The sequence below is a fragment of the Vanellus vanellus genome (assembly GCF_965231255.1).
Source record: "Vanellus vanellus genome assembly, chromosome: 3".
Lineage (NCBI taxonomy): Eukaryota > Metazoa > Chordata > Aves > Charadriiformes > Charadriidae > Vanellus > Vanellus vanellus.
Genome location: NC_138907.1, coordinates 8,441,900 through 8,466,535, shown reverse-complemented (window position 1 = coordinate 8,466,535; position 24,636 = coordinate 8,441,900). Strand labels below are relative to the sequence as shown.

The window sequence follows — 24,636 nt, the reverse complement described above, 5'->3', positions numbered from 1 at the left end:
CAACTCAACTCTAAAGCCGTGCAGTAATCTGTATCTGTTGATTGATTGGGGTTAAAAATAACTTGGATGACTTGACTGGTTCCTTTAGCTGCACAAACAGCTGTGCTTGCCCAAGAGAAAGGTAGTGCAGAGGAACGAGAGACCGGGAGGTGAAAACACCCTACAGAACCCTACTTTGGCTTTGCTGATGAGAAATAGATAAACAGAACTGCTCAGATACAGAGAGGTTGCTGTAAAGTATGTATTTTAAGTTTCCTTTTGGCTACCAGTGGGGGACTCTCAGAGGATTTCTCAGTGTTGAGACCATGACCCCTGTTTAGTTCTGCCTGTTTCAATCCGCCTCACATCTTTGGTTGGGTCTTCCAGTATGCCCATTCTGTGCTATCTTAGAACAGCAGCTTCTTCTAAATACTGACCTGTGTCTAGGAACATAAGACCATAAACCCTTCCTTGGGTCTTAGTCTAATATGAAGAGCTCAAATTGTATTTAAGAGACAGAGCCATATTTGGCCATGGTAAACTCCAGCATCTTGCTAATGGGCTACTACACAAAGTCATTCCAGGTACAATTTTAGTCACTGGAAATGAGCTGAAGAAAAATAGAAAAGACAAAAAGCAGCTCAGTCCTGAATGGATCATAATTTATTATAAAGTAGGACTGATTTTGTTTTCAATAAAGACCACTGCTTAAGAATGCAGATGTGCAAATACTCTCTTGATCTGTGCTCCAGGGCTCATCCTACGAAAAACCTGGTAGGTCCTTATCAGGGGTTATTAGGCTCCCTCAGAGTTTCTAGCCTTGGCAAATTGAGTGGTAATGCTTGAAACGTTGTGCGTCATTTCTTTTATTAGAATAATTTTTCCACTTGTTATATTCAGTATTAATGGTGTAGTAGAATTTCTCAATAGCGTGATAATTTACTAATCCATAAACTGCAGGGATGTGTTTTATATTTCAAGAATTGTGACCACCCTCCCAGAGAAACCTGAGACTGTTGTTTCCCCCCACTGCTAAGGGAACTAAAAAGCAGGGCTTTCTCCCCCGTGTTGCAGAAAATACCTGTCTTCCCTGTGAAGTGACTGATCCTGGAGTTGGTTATGCCTTTCATCCATCTGCTGTCAATTTAACCGGCTCCGCTAGCTAGTGGCTCCTTCTTATGACCTTGCAAGAATTTACAAAACCTGGTTTCTATAAAAATTAAGGGGCGATCCCCATGTTTACCCTCTTGCTCAACTAACCGTGTTTTGTTACTACCTAGTGCTAGAATATATCTACATCTCCCTCCGCCTCCGACTGAAGCCTGCATCTGGGACAATCCGATGATCTGGCCAAGATTTCCAGCTGCTGAAGTTACCTCAGTAGATCAGTTGCTGTTGCATTTGTGCAGTAGCTCAGCCTGGATGACTGTGTTCCTGGAAACGTGGAATGTAAGTACAGGCTCTGCAGCCTGTCAGACCAGCTCTGGCAGATCCAGGGAGAGCCTTCGCACCATATGCACTACGCGTTTGGTCAGAGTGGGTGTCCAAGGCCCAGGCTGCTTTTTTAATCTCCCGATTTGCACCACCTGGGCAGACCAACACAAGCCTGACACCTCCCAGACTCAGCGGACTTATGCATCTGTTAGTGCTGGGGGGACTGTGCACACGTCTGTGCGAGAAGTCACCATCAACCAGCCCCTGAAAGGCCAACAGAGCCAGAGAAAAGATTTACAGTATTTATATGTGTACATATATAGCAGAAGGAATTGTCTTTTCATGGTCGTCTTGAATCTTTCAGCTAAGACTGACTGCGATGTGAGATCAGCTTTACTGCTGTGTGAGTTTCCACATGCAGAGCACATATGTGCATCAGACCACATAACCCGAAAATAGGCATTTCTCTAGTGACATTTAGCCTTAGTTTTCCAAATGAAGACATTGACTTGCAGTGAGACAGCCTTTTACAGGATGGAACTGTAAGTATTTATTTACCCATGGTGTCATTTTTATCTTTCATAAGAATGCGGGTATCAGCTGCTTAATTACAGGATTATGTATGTAAACTTGCACTTCATAAAAATTTGGAAGTAAACACTTTGCCTAACAACAGTCTTATTCTTGGCAATCAAGTTCCATCTACAGAAGCCTTTCATGTTAGACACATATCCCACATGTGAGTTATTGTTACAATTCAATAAATACTTTACAAAAATAATGCTAGCTTTTTAAAAAAATTAAGACATTTTAACTCACCAATAGCTCCTCCCAGACAGCTTCCCTAAAGAATAGTTTCTTCTGTAGGACACTCTGCACTCAGCATATGCTAAATGGGGGAAAGGGGCTGGTTCCGTGCTTTACTTTGGGGAACTCAGATGTGTATTCCACTTTTCCTGTTCTTTAAAAAAATAAACTTCTTTCTTTTCTTAAAAGAAAGAAACAAGCAGATCTAAGCACTCTTCGTATTAAAAATTTGAAAGTAAGTGTGAGGTCTTTTTTTTTGCTTTTACATGGTCTCCTTCTCTGGCCGTACTCCCCTAAAAACTTATGGCACGCTTAGTTTACAGGTAGCTGCCCTGAAGAACTGCTCCCCAGCATAAGACACAGGCCCTGACAGCTGTAGCTCTGTACCTGACATGTCTCCAGGAGTGGACTGTTTGTAACTCTTGCAGAACCACTGCATCGGACTTCCTCTGCTCTGCAGGAAAACCACAGGTACGTTTCCCTGCCAGCCTATGCCAGATGGACTGCAAAGACCTGAGCTAGAAGGTAACAAGAAGAATTCCAAGAAAAAAATTGCTAATAACTGTCTATATTCACTTTTGAGTACTACCCTTACGAAAAAAAAAAATTCTTCCTTTCTTAGATATGACTAGTCATGAAATCAATTATAGAGAAAATTGATGCTTTAGGTGCATTAATCTTGTAAACCATTCCCATATGGAAGACTACATTCTTCAATCCTGTTGTTTATAACAACTTTTAAATATGTGCCCTCCTCAGCTGGGGCCTTCGGGCCTCATGGTGATGGCAGCTGCCCCCCTCCCCTGCCCCCCTCACACTTATGTTACAGTTGGGGAATAAAATGAAATGCACATTATTAAATGAACGTTATTGCAGTACAAAATCCTACCAGGACAAGTTTTATGTATGTCTGTATGTAAAAATAGGTGTGTGTGAGACAGAGATATGTGTTTATAAATTACACACACTATGAAAAATACTTATGTATTATATTACAACTATATACATTCATTAGAAAGAAACTGATCAACCCCTGTGAAGGAGACAATGCAGCAGCCGTTATCAGTTCTTTGGCATCCAGGAAACGAATGCTATTTTGTGTCTGAAGAGGAGGTAAATCTTCTCAGTATTCCCTCGCTTCTTGAAATTGCTTGTAGTAGTCTTCATCTGAAGGGTTTTCTGTACACTTCTGCCCATTGTTTGGAGGCCGTGCTTCATTGTATCGGCTCCAGTCACCTTTGCATATAATCCAAGGCAGAATGTCCACTTTGTAATGGAGTTCTGCTGAGAATTCAATGCTGATCAGGTTTGGTGTACCCGCCCCTTTCCCTCTGGTAATCAGCTGCATGTTATCATCATAGCAGCAGTGCTGTGCGGCAAGTGTTGTGCTTTCCAAAGAGAGCATGGAGCGGATGCAGTATCGTGCAGTGGGCTTATAGATCTCCAGTTTTTCCTTTGGACCACTTGCATCTTTCCACCGAAAGTTTTTCCTCTTAATTCGATCATAGATTTCAGCAGTGCTGTATGCAACTTCTCTGGGGTAGGAGCATGGGCAGCTGGGAAGATCGTTGACCACTTTGTGCATATACTTCTTCAAGAACTCACTTTTGCAGCTCATCCATCTTTCGCAGCTATCAGTATCTGTTTAAGGACAGGAAATGGAAACTTAAGATAGGTTATGCAGCATCCCAGTTTGTATGATCAGTGATAACAAATGAGTGAAGTGTAACTGTTCAGCACCAGTGCTTTGCTTAAGAAAGAAAGGGCAGGCACAGCTTTCCTCCCTGCCTGCAACGTGTTAATGATGTGCTGTCTTGTCAGATAAGAACTCACATATGTGACTGACTTTAGGGCCTCAAGCAGTGCTAATCTGAATTATAGTGCAGCACCATGGCAGTAGCAATATCTCTGACATTTCTTCTACCTGGCAAATTCTAATTAACCTAATTAATATCCCCATGAAGCACCAGAGACACACTCATGGGTTTACAAGCAACAGAACTGAAATAGGAAAATCACAAGTGATTTGATGCCATTCTCCAGTTTAAACCCCTAGTCCACACGCTCACCTTGTAGGACAGCAGATTCAGACGTTGAAGGATTACATTGCTCTTGACACTAGCAATACCAAGATGGCAAGCAAGGTCTGGATTACTTTTTCCAAAATTCATTATTAAAGCCCTAATTCAGTCTTTCTTTCAACTAACAAACACTGTTTTCTATTTGGTCTCCATCTTCCCAAAGGGGTATTTCAAGCAGCTGTAGTTCAAACACGGAGACTGACATCTTCACTGCAAATGCAGCCAAAAGTGATTCAAATTCTAAAAGGGCATATGTGACATGATATCAGAGTGTCTGTACATAATAAAGATTTAATGGCAGCAGAGCCATGACTTATACCTGGGATTAAAGAGATTTATAGACTAGTAGCATATTTAATACTGGCACTTTATTATTTTGCAAGTCTTGGGAGAATCCAGTTAAACATTCCCTACCTATAACATTATTTAAGGTGTCTGTATCATGTTATGGGCTTTCAAAAAAACCCTGTGCATCTTGCTTGACACTCACTTAACAGGATTCTGGAGTAAGGCAAAGACCGGGACCTAAAACTCTTACAGCAAACAGTCTTGCAAAATATTTACTTGGTGATCCGCATCCTGTTTTTCTGTCTCCTTAAAAGAGTCCTATACCAGCTGTCATTAACTATTGTGCTCTACCACCATAGGAGGGAGGTGCTGGATCCCTTTATTTATCCAATTAGTCCAGCATACAGTGTCTTAAGAGTGGCCACACTATGGTTTCACTGGAGGGATGAAATCAGAACATTGTCGAGGTTGGGCTGAGTTTTAGATAGATCAGTATCGAGCCATGCCCTATAAAACTGCTTTGGCTAGCCTCACTGCAGCACACACAGTTATAAAAGCTACACACGCTCATAAAAGTCATTGTCATTTCTTTTAATGTGACAGCTGTACCTAAATTGCTTTGACAGTATCTTCCATTTGAGGCTATTTCAGCAAAATGCTAAACAGTGTTTGATTTTTTTCTGTCCATTAGTGTGGAGCTTTACAGCTCTTTTCTGAACTAGGACAGAGATTCACCATTTGATAATGAAAGAAGCACAGAAATTTGCTAAGAATTAAGAGGAGAAAGATTCTATGACAGAAGCAAGCTAAGGTTCAGATCGTAAACTTAAGCAAGATAATAAATGGCCGTTTTTAATGGTAAACTCAAAATCTTGGTCCCGCAGCAAGAGTCAAAACAGGAGAATCTAAGGAAGTCTCTTATCTATTACTGAAAGATTGACTAGGCTGCTTACCAACTTCAAACAGTTTGGTAGCATTGAAGTCTTCACTTCCTGCAAGTAAGCTCACTTCTGTGGCAGCTGTTCGGAAGGTATCTTCGATCCCTAAGACAAACACATGTTAGTGGTGTTTTCCTATCAAAACACAATGCAATCAACTGCTTCCTTGCCATCCCCTCCTTCCCCAGTGCTTTTGTTTGGCAGGGAAGTAATCTGAAGTTGCTGCTGGAGGGAGTGTTCATTTAAAAGCACAATGACCAAGGAATCTGTGGTGTTAGGAAGATAAAGCATTAGCTTAGCCCAAAGGTCAAAAGTTTTCAAGTTTTAGAGCTTAGATTACATCTAAGCAACAAACTGGTCAGTTATGAACCCAATGCAGGGGCAGCAACGAGGGAACCAATTTTGTTCCTCCTCTTCCTGGTGCAAGGCTTGCCAGCATCTCTCAGTAATTCAGGTGGTAGGAGCTTTGCACACACTTCACCAACAGCCACCTGGTCGGCTTTGTTGCCAGCATCTTCTCCAGAGCATGCATCACAAGTGACTGACAAGACAAAAACAAGTGTCCTAATGGAAGCTCTAAAGCCCTGAGTAAAATGTTGTGTCTAAAGGCGACAGCCTTTGTGCCACTTTCTAAAACAGAGCAACATAGAACCACAGAATCCTCATGGCTGGAAAAGACCTTTAAGATCATCAAGTCCAACCATTATCTAACTCTACCAGGCCCCCTTCTAAACTGTGTCCCTGAGCACCATATCTAGATGGCTTTTAAATGCATCCAAGGATGGCGCTTCAACCGCTTCCCTGTGCAGCCTGTTCCAGTCTTTGATAACCCTTTCAGTATAGAAGTTTTTCCTAATACCTAACTTAAGCCTGAAGACATATCCATATGTGGGCAACCATTTTTCAGGAAGTAGAAGGAAGAATCCTAGAATGGTTTGGGTTGGAAGGGGCCTTTAAATGTCATCTAGTCCAACCCCCATGCAATGACAAAGATAAGAAGATGCTATTACACAAAGACTGGTGCTTGTTGGTCTCTCCCAGTGCTAGGGAACTGAAAGGCGTGAGTAGGCGAGAGATAAATAATGTCGCCAATCAATCCCATCCCCCACCACCTATAAAGTATCAGCATCTTCAAATATCAGGATTTTTCAACAACTCCAGTCAGTGTTTGCTATCAGTAGAGCGAAACACAGATTGCCAGAAAGTGTGTTAATTGATCTTGCCAAAGTAAACATCCTTTCATTGCTGCTTTAGTTTGGCCTACCTACCAGCCTCATGTTTCTGTGCCATGTAGCCTTAAAACAAATGTCTCTTCAAAGAAGCATTTGAACAGGTTTGGGGTTTTTTCCCTCTCCATTGAATTAAAGACCTCCAAAGAGAGCAGAAACCTCTTTAATATGTGATAACTATATGATTAATAATGAAGTCTGTTCACCATCCATCTTCTTGCCAATGAACTTTCTCCTGATCTCCTGAACTGGGGCATAATAGTGGCTTGCAAAGTTTCAAAACAGCCTCAGGCTGCTTTTCAATAAAATTATCATAGGGTTTTGCCTTAACTACAGCAGTAGATGCAGAATAATAGATACCCAAGAACCCATTACAAGGCAGTAATTCACTGCTGAAATTATAAACAGCAGAAGCTGAGCTTTGCCCTTGTAATTTTAAAAATGTCAGCACAGCCTCAAAGAGTGAATATATTTTGCTTGCTGATCGTTGGGGGTCTGTTATATGACATAATATATTCTTTCAAGTTTGCCACTGTTTGATGCTAGCTGGTAATAAATACTGGAGAATATAACTGGGGGCTACATGCTTTCTTCTGGAATTAACCCCTTATTATTGAGGTTTTAGGATGTATGACAGCATCCAGAAACATTTTTCCCCTGAAATGCCTAGCAGCCCTTACCTTGCAATGGATGCACACATCTATCTGTGAGTGAGAAAACTTCTCTCCAGCTCTCTCACTGAGGCTCCTAAAGTCTTCTCTCCAGCACTGCTGACATTTCACTTCCCATCAAAAAAACCTGACCTCCAGTTTAAGAATTTCTGTCTTTCTGAGTCATTAAGTAAACTCAGTGAAATGCATACCGCCACGGCATGTGTTAGTACTTCTCTCCGATCTTGGGAAGTAATGAAATTGCACATATCCCATTCATTGTGGCAACTGCTGCATCACTACGTTACAAACTTGCCTATATCCAAATACACAGCAGCATTTAAAGAACACCATGGGAAACTTTTCTGTAGCAGCTTTAAATTTTTATGATGTAGGCTTGAGCGCTTGGCCCTGCTTTCACCAAAGCAACAACTGCATGATGGTAAGGACACCTCCATCACTGGCATTTAATGTCTGTAGATGGGTACGAGCTGTGGTAAGGCTCCTTGGCCGTATCCTCTGAATACATTCAACCCAAAACTATATGTTCCTTCATCCCATTATGCACAGCTGTTGCAGGACCAAACTTGCTGTTTTATAATTCTCCAATTATGAAGCAACATGTAATGAAACAGAGATGACATTTCCAGCTTAACACTGACTTTCTAGGACAGGAAATTTTGTAGCTTAATGCCCAATGAACCCAAAATCTCTGGAGTGAAACGCAAAGCAGGTATTTAAAGTAATACACATGGAGTCTTAAAGCAACTCTGTATACATTAAGCATAAAACTTAAAAGCCATATAACTGGCGGGGAGCTATTCGTTCACAACGCAGTCATGCAGCAAAATATGAGCTCGCTGAGGTAACGGTCAGCACAGCTGTTTTGAAATTCTAAAATTAATACAAATTTGTTTCAAGAGAGTAGATTACACCCTTTGGAATACAAAATGTACTGTGCACAAAAACGACCGCCGTAACCTAAAAAAAGCCTGTATTTGTCTTTTAAGTCCCAGGGGATAGCAGACTGCATCTAGCAGCATATTATTACTAGCAAAGAACCTGCTATTTCATAAATGGCCTTCCGAACCAGCATGACTCTTCCCACCAAAACTCCTACCTAGCCAGGGGACAAACGGGCCCTGGGCTTTGTGCCCAGGAGGGCTCTCCTCCCCGCTCCGACCGCCTCTCCCTGCTCCCCTCTGATGCGTTCACGTGAACGTGGTCACACCTGGGCAGTTGGGCCTGTCGCAGGTCCGTGACTCCGTGGCAGTGCAGGCGTACCCACAGGACCTCGTCCGCTTCTGATTGCCACTCCCACAGGTGACGCTACAAAGGGACCACGGGCTCCAGTCTCCCTCACCATCAATATAATCTGTGTAAGAACAAAGATGAGGAAGGAAATGAAGAAACAAAACTCCTACTACCCAAAACTACTGTGTAGTGTTTTTTATTAAGAAGGCAAAACAAGAATGGAATCCAGATGTCTCTACCTGAAGCTTGGGCTAAATGCCAGGCGTAAGCCTGCTGTTTAAATGGTTTTCACACTTGATGCTCCTCAGGGAAATGCACACAACATTATTTGAAAAAATATTTCCTTTCTCTTTTGACCTTTTGGCAGCTGAGAATCCTCAGCTGCAAAGCCGGGTCATGAACTAACAGTACACATCTATTCACATCATTTCCCTGTATATAGGAATATGTTTTCTGACCACAGACTAATCAGGCACAGGATAAATGAAGTTTTCTTTTTCTTCTTTGCAAAACACACTGCAAGAGCACAACAATACTCAATTTTTAGGACACAACAAATGTTGGACTATGGGAGGCTGAGGGTCATGCGTGAAAATTGCAATTTTGTTTTTCAGTCCCTTGGACAGGAAACAGATATTACAGGAATACTGCCACAACTATATGGAACTGCATATGCATCTTGCACCCAGAACAACATACAGTTTGTAGTGTTTCCTGTGAATTATTAAATAACATCAAATCTGTCTGTTTACTAGCAGGAACTTTCTGAAAACGAAACACAACTTTATTCTCTTCTGGTAGCCAGCCAAGGGCAAACGATACCAAGTCTGCACCACTGTGCCTCAGTGCCACTGTAAGTATCTAAACCCCTTAGAACCAGTCTCCTTTGTTTGCTGAGTTAACTGTTGGACATCCCACCTTGTGAAGGCCACTAAATGGAGTCCACGAACCAATCCCAGTTCTCTTGCCTTCCCACTTGCCTCCCCAGCTGACTACTGTCTCTTGCTAGGGAACATCTGGCTTAATGGATTTCTCTGCAACCTACAGGAGATGTTTAACGGACCCTGTGATGATAACTTGCAGCCTTTGCTCGTTTGGGTTTAACCAGCAGTGGTAGCAAAGCAAAATCGGGTGTAGTGACTCTGAGCCAGCCCTGCTCTACAGCTATAGGCTGAACGTGTATGTACAGGCAAGACACAGGGCCAGATCCCTGCCTGCACTGGCCCCTGTGCTACACGCGATTCCCGCTGCCCCCCCACTGCCATGCTGTCTGTGCGCTTCCTGAGCTGGTTAGTAGAACACGTAACTTGATTTGTACCATATGTAATGACTGATGACAACTCTGTGGGGTGCTATTAAACATTTATTGCCAGGAGTATGGGAAGGTTATATATCTCACTCGTAGCAAGCTGCCTAGATGCGAGCTCCTCGTGGCAGGGACCTTAAGTGCTTTTCCTCCTTTTCTTACACTGCTGCGTTCAGGAAGCCACCACACTTCAATCAGGTGTCCATGGTGTGATGTGGGTGGGCACATGGCGACTGTTTGTGTGCAAAGACCCACGATTCTGGGGCTTGCCAACAGGTGGGCACTACAGCAGCCTAAAGAGGCGTCTTAGGACAATGTGATCTGCCCTCTCTCCCTGGCCCTGCTCTCCTTTCCAGCTCCTTTCCAACTGTGAACATTTTTCTCCATGTGGCTGGTGAGGAAGAGGGAGGGTGTGCGGGTGGAACGCTTGTCAAAGAGCCCAGCCTGGGAGGCCCAGGAAAGGCGGGCAGAGCCGTGCGGTGCTTTTTGGCAGGGGCAGGATGAGGGAGATAGAGCTGTGAAATGCGGGAACAGGGCAATGGCTGGAACTAGCATAAAAGCCCCATATGGGCATGATCTGCTGCTACATCCTCTGGCCGAGGCCAATGGCACACGACATTTTAGGTTAGTTAGAAGGCCAGGAATCTCTTCCAATTAGTAAGATGCTCCGGTGTACAGCAGAGAGCTCTAGGATAATTTTTAGGCCCACCTACCTAGTGTTTATCCTGCATTATGAAGCACACAGTATCTACTATTAAATATATGATGTTAGATTTTCAGCTGGGGCTCAACCTGTTCTTCCTATTTTTATATTTGCAATTCTTATTATTTTTTTCCAACCACAATTATTTGTGAAAGCAATTTTATTTTACCTAAATGAACAACTAACTAATGTATGAATTCTTGGCAATGAAGTGTGCCCACAAACGTACAGGTGCAAAGAAGGGGTAGACTTTAATCTTCTGGCCACAAAATTTAATACATATGTATGTGTTCAAATACACCGTTCCACAAAAAGTCTCTCACATTGTTAAGGCTCTAGGACTTAAAGTTAACCAAAACAGGGGAAAAATAAGACAGAATCAGTGCATGACAGTCCCTCTGCAGAATCTCGGGAACGCAACAAAAGCGCCAGGGTAAAATTACTGTGGCTTTGAAACCCTGCTCTAACTAAACATCTTCTGTATTTACATACAACTAAAATCTGGGAGGCTCTGAGCTACCTGTGAGCTCACCTCCCCTGAGTCATTCCCGCACGAATAGTTACGGCCCCTTGGGACAGTGAATAACTGTAGCTCCTCTCTGTTTCTAGTTTCTGCAACTGTTTCATTCAACAAGCTGAAAACAATTGTTTTCGCCATGACACATCTGGAAGAGAATTACACACGCAAATACACAATGTTCCTGCTGCATATGCCACTCCCCACACATGCACCAACATAATTCATCTTATTTGTGTATCCACCAAATACTACCACGTTTTAGATCTTGCTTATTTATCCAATAATTATATTTGAGTTCCCAAACCACTGCATGATTCTAAATTCGTACGTATCCTTACTCTAAAAATAAATATGAAACCTTGTTTCCTTCACTTTAAAAAAAGTACACTTAGGACTAAAAAAAGGTCCTCTTATGGGATAACTGGTATGATTTTCAAGATTATAGAGTTACTAGTGGAATGCAGCTACCACAGTACAGCTTGTGCATCTGCACAGATTTGTATTTAAAAGCTGATGAACAAAAGCCACATGTTGAAAAACTCTGTTTTGCTTGGCCTACTCTCAGCGATGCCTCACCATTCTCATTTCCCCCAAACTCGTTTTTACAATCCCAAGATGCCCATAAGAGGCCTGGAACGCAAACTTACCATATTCTGGCTGCTCCTTGGACTCAAATGTCCGGTGACTGGGTGCATGACTATCCCACCCACCGAGAGGGTTTAGGAAGTTGCTGTCCTCAGTAGCGCTGTCATACTTGTAGTCCTGGTCACCGCTGCTCATGCGAGTCAAGGTGGAGGACCTCTGCCACCAGTTTCTCCAGTCAGGTGACGGGACTGGCCAACTAGGCTTGCTGCTCTCTTTCTGCAGATCCTTGTCTGTCTCGGTGTCAGGGCCATCCACCACTTCAATGGTAACCTATGGGATTCAAAATAGACCAGGCTCTCTGTCAGCATCTCCTCCTAGTCAGTGGGACACTTTCTATACCACAAAGACAAACGACTGGTGTTGCCTTGCAAAGGGGCTGTGCACTACTGTAAGGTTTGCATGTTGTAAACCACATGTGGATTACTGAGCCCAGAGATATGCAGCGGCTGAGTGATTCCTTCTGCTACCTCTGCTGAATCAGACCTTGGAACAAAGGCTAGGAAAAATCCCCCACAAAATAATAACCCATGCTGTGCCTAAAACCTTTGCAGCAGAATTTTCTGCCTTATGGGGAAAAGATGCTTAAACCCAAACATACATGACCAGGAAAAAGAAAACCAAATCTGTTATGCTAATTACACTGAGGCTGAATTTGAAGCAAGCATGAAGCACACCAGCGTGCCGAGCCTGTTCCAAGGACCTAGACTGAGTCAAGACAAGGCTAAGTCCACGAGTGCGAAGGTGGAAGAAGATGCAGCGCCCAGGGTCTCCAGCGGGTCTGCATCTGCCTTGCCCTCTAGCGGCAGCTCAGCTCGTCCCCTTGCACGGCCTCCCTGCAGCACCAGCGCTTCCATCGCACCACGGCGCGGGCTGTCACTGCCATGTGAAACTGCACCCAGCAGTGATGAGAGCCAGCAGCTCTTTCAGCCATCGCTGAGTAAGTCACTTGCTGCTAAGCTCTCTGAAGTAGGTCCTCCTTCTGTGCTGGAGAGTATAACCCGTTTACGGTTTCTACAGAAGCCCAGAGCCGAGATTCTAAGAATGTTACCCAGTTCCCGCAGACATCATGAATGTAAATATGCTTCTGCATAGGGACAACCCTTGATTACTCCTTTTCTGTGCTGAACAATGTGTAATTACCAAACGCTTGCACAAATACTGTGCGTGCATCTAGGTGGCTATTTAGGTAGAAATAGGAACTAGCCATCAGAAACCTTGGCTCTGTGAGTCATGCAAGCATAGTGTGGCCACAGCTAAATCATCAAATGCTCTGATGCTTTGTGCTAATGTGGTTCAGTGATTACACTGGACTTGCTAAACAACCGTGATACAGAAGTGACTATCAGATAGACCTATAATGTTTAATAGGTACGGAGGTATTCTTCATGTTTTACAGAGTCACAAAGCAGTCTTTCAAGACAGTACTCCATGAAAACTGGGGTTTGTAAAACCAGGAAAAACAGAATAAGGTACTATTATGCTAAAAGTCATTTATGTGGCTCTATGGATTTGCATTTTGGGGAAAAGGTTTAGTTTTATACAATTGTTATTAGTACAATCACAAGACACACACAAGAAAAAGAAAGAAAAGAGTGTCTTGTGTTTGTTTCATACCAAGGCCAATGGTATGAGGTTAAACAAGGCCAAGTGCCGGGTCCTGCACATGGGTCGCAACAACCCCATGCAGCGCTACAGGATTGGGGCGGAGTGGCTTGAAAGCTGCCCGGCAGAAAAGGACCTGGGGGTGTTGGTGGATGGTCGGCTGAATATGAGCCAGCAGTGTGCCCAGGTGGCCAAGAAGGCCAACAGCATCCTAGCCTGCATCAGGAATGGTGTGGTGAGCAGGACTAGGGAAGAGATCATCCCCCTGTACTCGGCACTGGTGAGGCCCCACCTCGAGTACTGTGTTCAGTTTTGGGCCCCTCACTACAAGAAGGACATTGAGGTGTTGGAGCATGTCCAGAGAAGGGCTACAACGCTGGTGAGGGGTCTGGAGGACAAATCTTATGAGGAGCCACTGAGGGAACTGGGGTTGTTTAGCTTGGAGAAGAGGAGGCTGAGGGGAGACCTTATCACCCTCTACAACTACCTGAAACGAGGGCGTGGAGAGGTGGGGGCTGACCTCTTCTCCCTGGTGACAAGTGATAGGACGAGAAGAAATGGGTTCAAGTTATGTCAGGGGAGGTTTAGATCGGATATTAGGAAAAATTTTTTCACTGAAAGGGTTATTAAACATTGGAATGAATAGACTGCCCAGGGAGGTGGTGGATTTGTCATCCCTGGAGGTGTTTAAAGAAAGGGTAGATATAGTACTTAGGGACATGGTTTAGAAGTGGTTTTGTCAGGGTAGGTTAATGGTTGGACTTGATGATCTTAAAGGTCCCTTCCAACCTCAGCAATTCTATGATTCTTCAGCTACCTGTGATCCACAGAGGAGTGAGATGCGGGAAGCAAACCAGAACTGCTGCCATAGCTTTGTAGCTGCAGACACAGCTGCACAGGCAAGAAAGTGCCCACACATCCTTTTTTGGAGAAAGGAGATTTTGCATCTATTTCATGCTTTGCATTTGACCGTAGACCAAGCCACTGAAATGAAACAACTTTGAGGCTACTAAGAAGCTCCACTGGGAGAAAGAACCAGTGAGAGAAAGTGCAGTTGTCAGCCTAATAGCATCTTTACACAAGAGATATTTTACTCCCAGACTAAATATGGAATTGGAATTACTTCATTAAACCTCAGTTTCTACAGACCAAGAATTAAAATGGATTTCATAAGTTTGAAAACATCAGGGTTAGTTCAGGGATTCAAAATTGTTGCATCTATCCAAACAAAACAGAGTTTTCACAATGAGCGAAAGGAAACAGTGTTACTGAGCGGCCAGTCGCAGGGCTTTAGTACTGCCCACGTGAAAAATAGTATGACTCTAGCAGCAAGCATTTTTAAGACCACATCAACTTTGTAAGCAATGACTCAGCAAAATGGGGGGAAAATATCTCTCATAAAAAAAGGGCAGGGAGCACTTGATAATCATTCCCTTTGCTTTGGTAATCTGTAGTTATATGATACTGATTCAGAATGACCTTGCATTATTTCAGCCAGGTACAGTTTGAAGAACCATAGGGATTTGATTTAAAATACTTATTCAGGATGTCAAGTCAGTTTAAGCAAAAGAGGGTTTGCAGGGACAGAGGAACTTCTATTGCGCGAAGTGCTATGCTGGGGAAGAGAGGCAGGTGTCATGTACTAACTTCCAGGCTCATGAGACCTCATCAGAACTCCAACAGCACTGCCACTAACTTACTTTCAAGACGCATCTGTGGAATCAGATATCCCACTTCAGTCTGTGTTTACTACCAAGGAGGCTTATTACAAAGGCCTGTAAAATGAGTTTTCCAACACACAAGAACTTACCCTGCAACAAAAACATCTTATATCTGGCGTAGAACTTGCTAACATGGAACAAACTGGGAAACCAAAACCCATTGGGGTGACCCAAAGCCCAGTGCTTCTTTCAGCAGTATCTGGGCAGGGGGGAAGGAGTTGTTCCACTCTGCCTCTCTCCTCTCCAGCACGACTGGAAGTCACTTTGCAGTACTACAGTGCCTTGTCACCCAGGAACCAGATAAGAGGTTGAGGCCTCAGACTTTATTTCAATTAATAAACCCTTTGTCTTAAAGAGAAGTCTGGGGAGAAGAGGTGTCAAGATAGATCCACCCCAGCGTGAGCAGGTTTTTTAAAATAGCCTATTTAAAAAACGAACATAACAAAAGCAAAATCCAATGTGATAGTCTCATGCATACCTATATTCCTCTCTCCCCCGTTTTAAGCATTGATAACCAAGTTGTTTGTTTAACATGAGGCATAAAAAACCACAGAGTGAAAGAAATTGCTTAAAGAATCCTGGGATTGTGCCCCTTCAGTCAAATCTGGTTCTGTTAGTTTTCAGAGACTCAACTATGCTCTGCCCAGCCCTGTTTAATGCACCTTCCAGAGGCAGGGAGCGAATCAGTGAGTAGTCCTAGTAATCCCTCTATGGTATGGCCCAAAAGTTAGGGCAGAGGTGTGAGAAAAGGCTGCTGCTTCAGGCGAGCAATTGCTCCCCTATCCCAGTCTAAAATTTGGAGAAGTCAGCATTCACTGAATTCTTCTCAGTACTTACAGACAGCCTTAACAACATTAGCCCGTGACTATACAAATACATATATATGATACACAAACATGTACCTTGTTTGATTGGTTTCTATACTGTTGGGGTTTTTTTAATAAAAAGGAAAGAAGGAATGAGATCTAGAATTAGCATCATTAAAAATGGGCAATTAAAGTAGCTCTGGAAAAGCTTTCATGCTGTATAACTACAACAAAACATGTTCTCTCAAAAATTAAATAGACCTAGTTTAGTATTTCTATCTTGGAGACTGTTTTAAAGACTTCATTTTCTCTGATTTCTTCTTCCAGTGATTATCAAAACTGTAAAGATTATTTATTTTTTTCTCAAGCTTCCCAAAATGTCTGTGGTCACATGGTTCTTGTATAAATCTGCAATCATCTCCAAAAGTACTCAAATCTAAAATGAAGCCGCTTCTACGGTTGTGTGAGCTGTAAATAAGGATGTTCCTCTAAAAATTGTTAAAAAACAATTGGCATAGGTACATTAAAACATCAGAGTCGCTCTCAATTTCTAATGAAACAAATGTATCAAGCACAGATGTCTTCAGACACCAACATCCAATTTTCTCCTGGCCAAAAATATACGGAAGATAAATATTTTCCCCGCCTGTTGGAGCGCACAAAAAGTTCTGTGTACTTCATCCTGTTTACTGAGACAATGTTTCTGAATTCACTTTAATGGTGTAAACATTGCCCTAAGCAACTGGAAGATTATGTTTCAGGAAAAACTACATTTGCAATATTGTGCAAGCAGTGGATTCTATGACATTCCTATCCTCTGTTTCCTTCGTGCAACTGATGCAAATTTTCAATGCAGAACTTGCCACTCTGTAAAGGTGGATATGTGCACGTCAGCAATGAGCTAACTACAACAGCAGAACAGAAATGAGTTCATTATAAGATATTGAAATGTTAAATTTGAGTTTACATGACATAACAACTTCAGTTAAAATTCTATCACCAGCGACACCAAATTACTTGCGGTTATGTCACGATAGCTCACTCAAAACAGTTTTCTGGACTTGTTGAAAGGAAAGCGAAGGACCCTCAAAATTTGCTGGCAGCAAAGACAATAATGTGACATCAATCCTGAAATTTGTATTTATGTTGCCAATCCTAGCTGCACTCTCTGGTGGGCCCAACTGAACCCCAGAATTAAAAATCTGGTCCTAAACCCAGCTCTGAATTTTGCACTCCGCAACAAGCTCGTTACACCATGACATTAAGAAACCTGTACAGAGGTAGTAACAGCCCTGATACTTTGAAAGTGGTTTAACCATGGCCCTCTGGCACCCTGCTCTGCCTAGACCAGTCTCTCCAGCTTGCTAAGGGGACTAGCTAGTTCCTGGCACGGCTACACCGGGTCTGCGGTGCTGCAGTTGGCTCAGGGAAGCAGGCACACTAACTGGGGAGATGGTCTTGGGAGCGGGGGGTCCTCCACAGTACAGACCCAGCCCAAGGACCAAGAAAGTGAAAATGTGCTCTCTGCTTTTCTGGGCGTTAATTTAACCACAGGGACAATTGCTTTGCTAATAAGTTAAACTACTAAGAGGCATTACAAGCAATAAGAGGCATCTTAGAGACATTACAAGCAATAAGCACTACTGGAGCCCTCCGATTCTTACTGTGCTGGATTAGGGATGAGATGTAATGGTCAGAGCTTAGTGTCACAGATACTGCTGAGTCTTTTGTGATGACAACAAGAGGGTATCGCTTTCCAATGCAGTGAAACCAGCAGCCTCAAATGACAAATATAAATGCTACCAAAAAAATACATCTGTGTTAAAAGTGACATGATATAGATGGAGGTGAGGTAAATGGCCATGAATGAACCCGGAGAAGACTTGGTTTGAAGTCTGCAGTTCTTTTTTCAAAGCAGATCATACAGCCTTTTTCCTCTGTAGTTGTGTATGTTCCCAGAGTGGGTGGTTCTGTGTAGATGTATTTTTAAGAGAAGGTAGAAACTGAATAGATATCAAAGAGCATAAATAAAGCTAACACAGCAGCACTGGAGTGGTATGACTGGTGGATATGGCCCACAGGCCTCATGTAAAATGATAAAGACAACACATCACCAAGCAGGCAGCATTAACTTCTGGCTTAACATCACTCCTATCAATTACTGCTAATCCCTTGATTCCCATCGAGGATACTAATCAAAACACATTTAATGATATACCATTTCACTTCCGTTTTCCATGGCACATCAACATGTTTTTTAGGCCAGGAACCCTACCAAACCCTGCACAGTTTCTACTTGGAACCCATCTCCTCATCCAAAATGTTTAACACATCCATCACAACTGGAACTCACCCAGCTGTGTTTCAGGTATACTGGTTGTGAAATTTGATCAAGATTCAAGTTCTCCAAAGAGCATCAATATCAATAAAATGCCCTTGCCTGACAAACAGTAAGGAGTTTTCCCTTTTCTGCTCATTTCTCACGGTGTCCAGCACTGCTAGGAAAGTGGCAAAGCAGTGAGACAACAGAGAGCAGTGCACTACCTGTTACAGTACACAACCCTAGGAAACCAGGAGTAAAACGAAAAAGGGGAGAGACAAGAGCAAGAGTTCAGCAAGTTGAAGCATCTGGCTCCAAACAGAGGATCAGCTGCAGAGAAGAGCAGAGAAGAGGTTGGAGAAGGCCGGCGGGAACAGTAAGAAAACCCCATCAGAAATGGAAAATAAGCAGGTTCCCATACCCCCCCCCATGTGACTTCATTCTGTTACCCAGGAGTAAAAACAATTCTGTCTTGCTCCGAATAACCCTGCCCAATTACAAGGTCTGCATAGGCATCCCTCGGCCAGTCAAACAAGCGCAAACCTACACGAAAGGGATTTTCCACATGTGAGAGGAAATCCAGAGAAACCGTGATCAATTTCTGTATCACCTTCTCTTCCAGAAGTTTTCCAGGCATTGACAGAATAGTTACAATGACTAAAAACCAGAAGAAACTCAAAAACCCCCAAACCAAACAGCCAGCCTTTGCTCAACAGCAGCTACTGCTGTTACTCTCTTCCACCAGCACAGAAGCAATGCTAAAGCATAAAATGCCATCTGAAATGACGGGAGATTTTACAAGGCTGGCCCACCACAGAAAGACCAGCAAGCGTCATCCTGGTCTTGCATGCAAAGCGTCAAATTGCCTTTGGATTACTGCAACTCCGACTGTTGTTTCTGAGGTTCTTCTAGAAGGCAGTCTGCTATTTGATTATCACTTGATAAATACAGTAGTAGGCTGGGGACATGCTAATTTTCTTACTTCCTGTGATGGTGTTCTGATATCCACCACTTCATCCCTGAGAGAGCACACAACCAGGGCGTGATACAGTGATTGCTACTCACAGGGAAAAGACATCTCACTGGAGTATCTTTTCAGCCTGCTTTTTCAGGCTGTTTTATGTCTGTTTATTAGGTTTATAAAATTTCCAGGTGTAATTACTCTTAAAAATGTTATTTTTGGTCTATGTAGAGCTATACTAGTAGAAGGGAAAAGAAGCCATGGGTCTTTGAGAGGTAAATGTGGCCATTGCACTAAATCAACACACACAGACTTTTTCTCGTTTCCAACCTCACTGTCCTATGGAGACTTTTAAATTAACAGCCCGGGGATTGTAACTGACAGAGCCCGAAGCCATTGTGCAAAAAGAAAAATAGGCATCAATTCTGCTTTCACCTGCCAAACAGCCAGTGAGAAATTTGCAAGTCAACAAGTGTCATTATTTCCATTCAGGTGAGTATGGTATAGTTTAATGAACAAGAATTCACTATAATCCTGTTTTTCCCCCAAAGAGTAGGCCACCTTTTACAACCTTTAGGCAAAGAAATAAACTTTAATTGACTCTGTAATGAATTAATGAGGGGTTTAGCTCCATGAGGCCTGATGTGCTGCAGAACTGTCAACCAGGAACTTAAAGAAGCTTTGTATATCCCTGTTTATGCACCTAAGTAAGCGGACTAAATATAATGCACAAGTTAGGGAGCCTGTTTCTGGAAGAGATGATCCTTGTGCACAAGAGCAATGAGATTAATGTTGCCCAATGTTTTCCAGTTTACAGGACTAGGCTTCCCAGTTCTCCCGAGTCCAGCAAAACTGCCGACACAGTCGGCTGACACATTTCCAGGATCAGGAGGTGGAAAAAGAGGTCCTAGCAGAAGCAGTTACTATAAAGACAAGCTAGGGAAATGTTTCAGTCTCATTTATCTATTCCCTGGGTCTAAACATTAAATGCTGTTACCAATCAGAGAAAGTTTTTGTTTCCTCCTGCCATCCTCTGCAGTTTACATACTGTTCAAACACTGTCTACCACTATTTACACATACTGTTACACTATTTACCTCATGCCACAACCTGGGGCCCCTATCGCTTCCCCACCTTCCCTTCCTACGGCTTCTGGACGGCTTCTCCTAGCGTGAGGGATGTGTACAGTCACCACATGTTGCAAATGTTTACTACCTTGGCCTGTCACGTATTGGATCCGCACTTGATCCAAGTCTGCTGGGCTTCTTAAGGTTGCAAGCCATCTATGACGCAACTTGGAGACAGCTTGTTCTCGCCCGATCGTGTTGGTCTCTCACCAACAGATCTATTATATTATATATATATATCTTTACGTACGTACTTCTTAGACATATCAAAAAGATGGTAATTTTGTGGGCTGGGGAACTATAAGAAGCCAGGAATTAATTTAACCAGAAAACCAGTTCTATTAGTGTATTGTTTTTATAAGCACATCTTAGGCAGAACAACATTTCAATTTATTGTTTTGGTTAAAAAAGACTGCTTATTAATGCCAATTTTGCTTTAAGGCTCTGAATTAAAAACAAATAACTCATTTTTTCCTCTCCTAATCCTTGAAGTTTCAAGATGCAAGTGGCTTGTAAGAGACCATTCCAAACCCAAGAACAGTTTGAGGAATAAAATATAACAAAGTTTCTTGCAGACAATTTTTTTTACTCCAGGCAGCTGCTGCAGAAATTAACTTCAAGTCTCAGTTCCATACAGAGGACCACATTTTGAGCTGAAACTTAAAGACTCATTTTCTTATAACCTTTGGGTATGGTTGCATTTTATAAAAGTACACCAAAAGAGAATCTGTTCACAAACAAATTTTGCAACAGAGAATTAAAAACAGAATGTAAAATACCCATTTAATATCAACGAAGAGAATATGTTCTAAAATGGCAATAGTAAAGATGGCTTTAGTATCATAAATAGGTCTATACTGACACCCACACTTAGGCAATCAACACTATCCAAAGAGAAACTCCGAAAAAAATTGCAATCTGTACATTAGCTTAAGACAAAAAGTATATTATATATTATAGGTATTATAGATACAAAACATTATATAATATATTCTACATTATATGCATTCTCTCTTGTCTTATTGGTAGAGTGTCCTGACTGCAAGTCATGGAAGCCAGGCTGAAAGTTCTCTTGGTTCAGTAAAATAATTTGTGCAGCTCGTAAAAAAAAAAAAAAAAGAATATCACACATGAACATAAACTTGTACCTGAATGTTGGGATTCTGCCCATTGATATCTGCTTTTGACAGGTCAGGGAAGTTTGGGAGATCCAGGAGGAAAGATCTGGGTCCATCTCTTTGCAAGGACGTATGCCCATTTTCCTGCCTGAATCGCTGCTTAGGGAACGGCCGGTGAGCAGCCTGGAGATCAGGGTATTCTCTTCTGTCCTCGGGGTTCAGGGTGAAGCTGTCTTCAGGAGAAGGGTCATCTGCATTGAGTGTGTTCTGGGGAAAAAAGCAACACACTATAACAACAACTGCGAGGGCGCGCAGTCCTGCCAGTGCCCCCGTCTCCAGCACCCTGCCAACGAGGGCTGCAGAGCACGTACAGAAAGCCTTACAGCACACAGCCCCACTGCTCGTTACTGAAACACACAGGATTTATAACCGGTATTTTCTAGGGTGGTCCTGAGTTGGGCATCTGACTTTCACTGAAATACACTTACAGCAGTACAAATCTGTAACCGTCTGACAAGACAAAACTGAGTCAGCGCTGGGCGCCTAGCTCTTTCGGGTTCCTGTAACATTCCAGCCTTGCGGTGAGCACCTACACATTGACACAAGCATCTAACTGAAAGCACATCTGGAAACCTGAGGCTCTGAAGCCACCCCTGGGAAATCAAATTACATTACATTAAATGTCTCCCTAAAATGGTGAAGGGCATCTTTATTATACATCATTTCAGTTTGCTTTGTTCCAAAGTGGAGCAAAAACTCTGCTGCTGAGTGCATGTTGAAATTTATGGTATTAAAAGATCCTACCGCTGAACTGGCAACCTCCCCCTCTCTCTCCTCAGTCTGCAGCAACTTCCATCTCGTCGTCTGTGTTCCTCACCCAATTTCTCTGGTCTTGAACATCTGAACCTTCCTTCCTCTGGGATCTCATTTTCATGTTTGCCTAATGGCGGGATTGAATTTCACCAAGTTGTGGGTCAGCGGTTAATGCTTTTGTTATTGTTGAGCGTACTTTTGGGTTTTGTAGTGTATTACGGCAGGCTGCCTTCAAACCAGTAGCACTGCTGCCACGGCCTTTGACCTCACCAAGGAGATACATTTAGTATCAAAACACCCACTCCCTGGGTTAGGACTGGCCTGGGGACCCGGGGAAAAAGCCAGCAGAGAAGTCAAATCTTCTTATGGCTAAAAAAAAAATGCATGGGGCAGATTCAGCACAGGTTTTGCTTTTGACTCAGCCGAAAAATTTTAGGCTTGAGGTCTTAGTATGACTGCCTGGGGAGCTTTTATTTTCAGTTCATAAAGAGACAGCGAGCATGGAGAGGGTAGATGTTAAAGACCTATCTTTTAAAACAAGCACAATTAAAGTGGAATGGCCACATGCGGTTCTGGCTCTACTGAAGTATATTTTTGCCAGCATTTCTGGTTAAACGCAATCTTCATCCAGCTCCCCTGGCTCAAATTAAGCTAGCATACCTTTTGTTCAGCTCACAGCTAGATAACCATTCCAATGCCTTTGCTTTTATTTTGTGTTTATTTGCTTAGAAGGCTCTAAATTGACCTTTGAAGACATTTTACAATATAATCTGTGCACATTACAGGAAAATATCCAGTGAGTTAAATAAATCAAGATTTAAAAGTTAATCTGGGACTAAGTGAAATCGTCTCAAGCAAAAACTAAGGTGGTTCTCCTCTCCCCCTCTGGCTGCACTGCATTTGTAAAGAGCAAAATCAGATTTAGCAGAATTAATGTTGTCTTGGTGTTTTCATGAGGAGAATGGTTACACTTCGAAAGTGGCAAAAGGGTACTTTTATACATCCACCTACAGCACAGACGCAAAAAAGTTCATTCTGAATTAGTGTACATGTGCAGTGCTAAAAATGCACACGGTTCCTGACAGCCTGTATTGCCTGACAGCTAAAACCAGAAAGCTTCTCTTTGCTGAAGAGCAGGTAGGACTTCCAGATGCCTTTGATGGGCCACCCATTAACACACCCCTTTACCCCATACAAAGTAGAAAACAGATCACACAGCAGCAAGCTCTGGGAAACAAAACTGAGGGCCGCTCAACTAAGTTAAGGTTCCCTACCCAGGTGCTAGTGCTGTAACTTAACACTTATCAAATTCAACTGCAAACTTCTTGGTGCATGAGGATTAAATGGCTTCTCAGTTATGCCTGACTAACAGCAAGGTATAATTGTGCTGTTATTAAATTACTTCAGACAGGAACCAAATAAAAAAGTGGTACTTAACTTTTTCCTGGGGTATCATGCCCATAATCTTGCCTTTATTAAAATAAAGTGAGATTTTATTAAAAAATAATAAAATTCTCACATACAATTTCATACTTTCCCTATCTGCTTGCCACTTCAGGAGCGTCTTGGTTCTCCACATTAACATGCCATACAGCTAGAGCGGGCCGAGGACTTGAGAGACCCACATTTAATTCTCTGATAAGACTCGCTGTGTGATCTTGGCAGGTCATGGTCTGTCTGTGCCGCAGTGGGGATAACAGCACTTCCCTTCCTCACTGTGATGTTTGCAGGGAGCTCTGCAACTACAATAATAAGGGCTATATAAAAAGTTTTTAATAGTGTCAGACAGATGGAATATCACATGGAGTTAGTTAGAAAATTGTCATGGTGAAGTAATGACATCAGGCTGATCGGGCCCACTACCAAGCTGCTTGGGGCAGGGACTGTCATTAATTACAGAGTGAATGAGTTGGGGTTTAACGTTAAAAAGAAAAATGGAGAGGGGACATGATAACTGCCCTACACTAAAGGCTGCTGCAGCAAGGAGGGGGATGGACCACTCTGCATGTTCAGGGTGGACACGATCAGAAGACCCCGGTTCAACGAGGGGGACACAGTTCTAATGGCAGCGGCAGCCAAGCTCGAGAGCAGACTCTGGGAGGTGGAGTTTGTCTTAAAGAGCAGGGTTGACTAACGCCTGGCAGGAATGTCACAGGTTAAACAGAGTGTCCTCTGCCTAAAAGCAGTGTTGTCTCTGGCAGTCCCTTTCACGGCCCATGCTACGCCTCCTTCGGGTTTCTGTGTCACACTGCAACATAAGCAAACAAATGCTCAACATGCATTACCATTTCAGTTATCTGCTCACAGTACCATGAGCAAAAGACTGTTTGTTTC

The 24,636-nt window shown here is 42.8% G+C and overlaps 1 protein-coding gene across 1 annotated transcript in view; it reads right to left on the bottom strand.

The window, feature by feature from the left end:
- Nucleotides 1–3,203: 3,203 nt before the first annotated feature.
- ISM1 (isthmin 1) overlaps nt 3,204–24,636 on the bottom strand; it is a gene marked incomplete at its 5' end in the record, with an annotated part of 41,294 nt that continues 19,861 nt past the window's right edge. The window contains 5 exons of the mRNA XM_082480572.1: nt 3,204–3,861; nt 5,543–5,632; nt 8,638–8,781; nt 11,837–12,104; nt 21,520–21,756. Of these exons, the coding sequence (XP_082336698.1) occupies nt 3,344–3,861; nt 5,543–5,632; nt 8,638–8,781; nt 11,837–12,104; nt 21,520–21,756 (1,257 nt within the window). The 3' untranslated portion in view covers nt 3,204–3,343. The remainder of the gene's footprint in view (nt 3,862–5,542; nt 5,633–8,637; nt 8,782–11,836; nt 12,105–21,519; nt 21,757–24,636) is intronic.